This window comes from Atta colombica, unplaced genomic scaffold, assembly GCF_001594045.1.
Source record: "Atta colombica isolate Treedump-2 unplaced genomic scaffold, Acol1.0 scaffold123, whole genome shotgun sequence".
Classification (NCBI taxonomy): Eukaryota; Metazoa; Arthropoda; class Insecta; order Hymenoptera; family Formicidae; genus Atta; species Atta colombica.
This window is the reverse complement of record NW_017259210.1, coordinates 216,867-222,829: the sequence shown is the minus strand read 5'-3', so window position 1 is coordinate 222,829 and position 5,963 is coordinate 216,867. Positions and strand designations below refer to the sequence as shown.

The 5,963-nt window shown below is 31.2% G+C and overlaps 1 protein-coding gene and 1 pseudogene across 3 annotated transcripts; one reads left to right on the top strand and one right to left on the bottom strand.

Moving 5' to 3' along the window:
* The first annotated feature begins 689 nt into the window (after positions 1-689).
* Positions 690-3,431, top strand: LOC108694747. Of its 3 annotated transcripts, none has more exons than XM_018204405.1 (5): positions 690-769; positions 868-1,037; positions 1,226-1,712; positions 2,629-2,778; positions 3,114-3,431. In XM_018204405.1, the coding sequence occupies exons 3-5, from the start codon at positions 1,356-1,358 to the stop codon at positions 3,402-3,404; spliced, it is 798 nt and encodes a 265-aa protein (XP_018059894.1). In that variant the 5' UTR covers positions 690-769; positions 868-1,037; positions 1,226-1,355; the 3' UTR covers positions 3,405-3,431. The 3 variants fall into 3 exon arrangements, with proteins under 3 accessions (XP_018059894.1, XP_018059891.1, XP_018059893.1); XM_018204402.1 differs by having other exon boundaries at positions 3,111-3,431; XM_018204404.1 differs by lacking the exons at positions 690-769; positions 868-1,037 and adding an exon at positions 1,124-1,203 and having other exon boundaries at positions 1,293-1,712; positions 3,111-3,431.
* A 311-nt stretch (positions 3,432-3,742) lies between these two features.
* On the bottom strand, positions 3,743-4,068 carry LOC108694689 (annotated as a pseudogene).
* Between the last annotated feature and the right edge of the window lie 1,895 nt (positions 4,069-5,963).

Genomic DNA, 5,963 nt, shown 5'->3' with positions numbered 1-5,963 from the left:
TTATAAAATTATAGAAAAATTCTGAAAAATTATATGAAAAGTTCTGAGAAAAATTTTCACCAAGGTAAAGTTTATTTTCAAGTTTAAATTAAATGAGTGAATTTCGTGTTCAAAATAAATGTAAATGAAATTAATAATTACAAATTAATAACTAAAATTAAGTAAAATTTTATTTAAAATTTACAATTTAAAATAAGACAAGTGAAGTTATATGTGAAATATGACGGAACATAAATTTTACATTGCAAAATTTATATTTATATTTTTTTCTTTTTTATAAAATCAATAATCTTTATAAAATATATGTATATTCTGTGTTAAATTAAAATACATTATTTCTTACAGTTTATCGTTTCTCTTTTTTTCTTCAATGAAAGGAAAAAAAGTCTATTGTTTGTACACGTATTACGTCCCTGTCCATCCATCCATCCAACAAGAAACAAGCTGACATCTTCATTCCTCAGTATCGCCAACTCCAACCAACTACAACCAACTTCAACAGAACGTGTTGATTTACTGATAGTAACATGCAGGTTAAAAGTGTACGGCGATTTTCCAATTTTCCCGTCGCTTCGTTGTAAGTTATTTAACTGCACATAAATTAATTGAACGAGATCTTTGCTTAATTAACTTATTCAATAATGATCTTTGCGATTGTCACATTTTAGAACGTAAATGAAGTATCAACCTTCTCTGAGCAGGATTATTTCACTGGTTATGCGCATCGATTGGATATCTACAAATTTATCATTAAAATATAAAAAAAATGGTACGATAATTATTTATAACTGTATATTAAATTCACTCATTATATATTACAAACGGATATGTCACAATGGGATTGACGGAATGCTTTGTTTACTTCAGTGTAGCCACCACACACGGACAGAAGAAAAGATTAAAAAATTATTGAAAGCAAGTATTGTTTGCTTACGTGTTTACAACAGAGATGTATATGGAGCATTCACAGTTTCCTACTTGGATACCCCGTCCCTAGCGATGCACGAACGTAACTGGGTACAACCTTGATCGACAAGGTTGGTATCTAGGCGATGCTTAATCACCTAACGCACACGTTCTCATCTATTATCTGATCTAGATTTGCCCTGCGTGATGTTCTTATCTGACCAGCTTATCTAAAATTCAATAAGACTCAAAGGATAAATAATATCACCGCGACGTTTAAGTTGCATCAAGTCTACAGTAAGATTTTACTCTTTTCCAGCTTATTCTGGCTGTACAAGATTCAGACGGCATAGGATCTTTGTTTGTATATACCGTCTGTCTTGCAGAGTGGAGACTTGAATACACAATCCGTTGTTATAAAAAGTTTCACATAGGACTACAAGAACAAAATGGAAACGTTCGAGGCATATGACGAGTCTATGGTTACCGCAGCAAATTATCAGTGTGACATTGTTCAAACTGTGAACAATCATGCGCCCAAGGAAGAAATAGAAGTACGGAATAGAGAGAATCATGATACGTTGACGTTGCAACAGCAACAGGCGGAGCAGATGCATCAGGTGACGCAGATCGAATCGAATATCCAACAAAAAGCAACTGCAGTTCGATTGCCTGCTTTATTGGATGGAGAGTACTTCCAGGTGATCAGGGTGGAAGACACTAACGTTACGGTACGTTGTCAGCAGTGTATGAAATTGCTCAACGGCAATCTGAAGTCCACTGGGAACTTTCTCAGTCATGTAAAGGTAAACAAATTATTAGATACTTTGATAGAATTGTCTGTATGCAGATGACGGGGTGGAAAAAAGTTTCTTGATATAAAACCATGAAGATCAGAGGGGCCAGTGAAAGCCTAAGCACCGATTATTGTGTTTTTATTTCTTATTCTTACAAGGGACTGTTACAATTGTCTGGATTTGATTCTCCTTGAAATATATTGTTAAAAAAAAATCTGAGATACATGTTTTTACATGGATCCAATATCTCAAATTTAAAAAGTGAAACCTTTTAAAGCTTAATAGGGATGGAGGTATTTTCAACATTAGATTTTTACATTAGATTTGTGAAAAATCTAAATACACAATTATCAAGTATATAAAAAAAATTAAATATTTTGTCTAAAACATTTGTTTCATCCCTTAATCTAAGATGGAGAAAAAAATGTGTTTCTTATATTTTTGTGCTTAATATATTTCAAGAACAATCAAATCAATTTCAAATAGTTATAACAGTTTCCTTGTTTAATTTTATTTTGACGATGATTTTATTATTTATTTAATTTTATTTATTACTTCAGGCGATACTTACAATTATATAATTAATTCTTCGTCGACAATGATACGTCATCCACTATCTAGATCTTCGAACTTCAGTGTAGATTTTTTATATAATTTGGACTGTATAAAAATTTGAAGAAATTCTTAAAATAAGTCTTTACTGTCAGAAATAATTGTACTTTACTTATTTTTTACAAATTTAAATTTGTTAGAATTTACAATAAAAAAATAAAATTCAACATTGCCGGCAGTGGATTAATTATATACGCTAGTGACTATGCTTAAAGTCTCTCATTGGGCTTTCTTTTACCATTATAGATTACGATTTATTGTTAGATAGAGAATTTTCGTAACTATTTTCATAACAGTCTTGTTATTTTTGCAGCGATTGCATCCCTCTTTGATGTCCAAAATAAGGTGCAAGTCTAGTCAGAGGAAACCCGCGATATATGTCAATTCGACGTTACCTGATAAATGCTCCGAAATAATGCCGGGAAAGCGTGCAGCAGTACAAAATAAGAAGCGCTGTAAAACGGTAAACACTTAATTTTTGCCATGTAATTAATTCGATCTTGCCGTCCTAAAAAGATTAAAAAATAAGTTACTATATTAGAAAAGAGGATTAGTAATTAATTATTAAAAAAATTATTATAAAAAATTAATTTTAGATAGAAATAGCTGAAGGTACACTTAAATATACGACAGATGAAAATTTAAAATTTATTTTAAACACATATAACATATTTATATTTCTGAAACGTTTAAATTAATTGTGCTTAGCCTTTCTCTTATCTATCTCGATTTTACAATATAACAAAGAGTTTTCTTTTCTTTGTTACGTTGTAATTAATTTAATATATTCATAAGCAGGAGGAATGTACGGCCGAAAAGAACGAATCTTACGAACAACATGCGGATTGGAACGATACGTCGTTAATCCGGGGATCCGACGAGTCGGAATCGGCGGATCCATCCCTAAGAATATCACATAATAATTCATTTATAATGGAGGACGAGTACGATGCAATCGGTCGCAACGTTGCCGCCAAGCTCAGGAATATGAGACTGGACCAAAGAATAATAGCTGAGAAATTGTTGAACGACATTTTATTTGAAGCTCAGCTCGGTAATCTTCACAGAGATTCGAGTATTCACGTGTGAAAATAAAATGTACAACGACCTATGAATCGATATTATATATCTTCTAGTAAATATGGCGAAAGAATCCAAAAAGTGACGTGATATGTGATTAATACAGTTATCTGATTAATTATATAACGCGCATGTTGATATGTGTATGTGTGTGTGTGTGCGTAAAGATTGCACGCTTGTGAATGAACAATTTTCGTTAATAAGATTAGCGATTATATTGAAAGACGAATACTTTATACTTTTGTGATATATCTTGTAATCTTCTACGTGATCGTCCCGAGATCATTATATTTGGATTTTCAGACGAAAACGAAAGTCTAATTATTCCGATAAATTTGTATCAGATGCCAGATTACGATTATGCCTTCTTGGGTAGCAATACAGTCTGGATGTTCGATAAAACACCACCTTGGGCAATTACATCGGACAACAGCTTATTCAACTCCTCGTCATTGCGGATGGCGAGTTGCAGGTGACGCAGGATTCTAGTCTTGTTGTCACGAGCAGCGTAGCCAGCTAACTTCAAAATTTTAACGGCCAGATATTCCATGATTCCAGGTAAACCGATGCACCAGTTCAGCGCAGTTTCTTTTCCTCAGATGAATACGACTCACGGGGAATTGCAATCCCTATTAAAACGGGACTTCGCCTTTCCCTTGACTTTGCCATTCATAATAATTTTAGAACGATATATATCCCAGCAAATGAGAATGAATTAAAATGAATTAAAATTTTTTTCTATCCGTATTTTAAATAGCGAATATTTTTTTTGGATTCAATTGGATTCAATTAGATTCAATTGGCTGCAATTGAATTAAAAAACTGCATTTCCTATTCAAAATTTTGAATTGAACAATATTCACAATGTATTGTGCACAGAAAAAGCTAATATTATTTCTAGATTGAAAAGCATAGAGATATGCTTCATGCAATTCCTATAAATGAATAAAAATGCAGAACTGAAAAGCATTCATTTTAATATTTGTGAATCAATATTTCTGAGAATCTGAATCTGAATCATTTCAATTCATTTCAATCCATTCTTGCTGGAATTGAACGCCTACGCTTATATATATATATCACAGTCAAAGCGTAAAATTTAATAAATGTATACACCTATATGCATTTATATTTTACATGTAAGATTTTAGCAAAAGTATCAAAGAGTCTAAAAATGTCTGCTGTATGCTGAGATTATGTGTATGAGTACTTTTACTGACAAAAGTATTCAATTCAAATTGATGCATTTTTTTCTGCATACTTTACTAAATTATGTGTGAAAATGCATTTACTAGTAAAGATAAATTTCATTGCTTGTTTTCTTTCATTGTAAATACATTTATTTATCAAATTAGTATTCCAGCAAACGAGAATGGATTGAAATGGATTAAAATGGATTCAGATTTTCAGAAATACAGATTCATTATGTTAAAATAAATCCTTTTCAATGAATGCATTTTTATTCACATATTTATAGGAATTGCATAGTGCATATTTCTATATCTTTCAATCTAAAAATAATATTAGCATTTTCTGTGCACATCGTGAATACTCAATTCAAATTTGTGAATAGAAAGTACAATTTTTTTAATTCAGTTAAATTCAAAAATAATATCAGCAATTTTTGTGAATACTGCACTCAATTCAATATTCTGAATATGAAATGCAATTTTTCAATCTAATTGAATAAAAAGTTTTTATTTACAAATGGATAAATGTTTCTTAAATTATTCAAAATTATAAGTAGGAAATTTTTTTAATCCAACTAAGGCCTAGTTGCACCAATGTTATTTTAAGCGAGACTCAAAACTCTGTCTCGTTTTGCCAAAAAAAGACAGAGACAGAAAGAGTTTTAAGCCTCGCTTAAAATCGAAGTAACGTTGGTGCGATCGAGCCTAAGTTCAGAAAAATAATTGAGTTCTTTTGTTTCTCTTTGAAATTAGAAGTAAAATAAATGATCGATGTGAACTCACAAACCAAATCGAATACAGTCCGAATATTAGGCTAATCACGGCGTGTAACATTGGCCAAGCGAGATTAGATTAGCCAACCAATGTTGTCTCATAGGCCCGATTGCATCAATATTACTTTGATTTTAAGTAAAGCTTAAAACTCTCTTTTGTCTCTGTCTCTTTTTCGGCTTTAAAAAGACACAGAGTTTTAGAAAGTCTCGCTTAAAATCAAAGTAACATTAATGCAACCAGGCCATAATAATGTAAATTATTTATACTTTGTTACAATATATCTGTTAAATGATGATATTTTTATTATCTATATAATTTCGTTACTAGTTTAGCTGGTTGTAATTGAAGTAGAAAATGAATAACACACTTACCAATTGAAGAAGTGATGTAGCGGATAACGTACAAGATTCATAATCCAAGAAGTCCCAGGTTCGAATCCTACTAAGATGCGTTTTTTAATACCAATTTGAAGTAGTTAATTTCAGGTATAATTATTATAAATATGTGTGTGTGTCTTACAGGAATAAGATTTGTAACCCTTTTAAATATGAATGTTTTTTTTTTATTAAATTAGTGTCAACTCGAATCCAATCCATTTTCATGG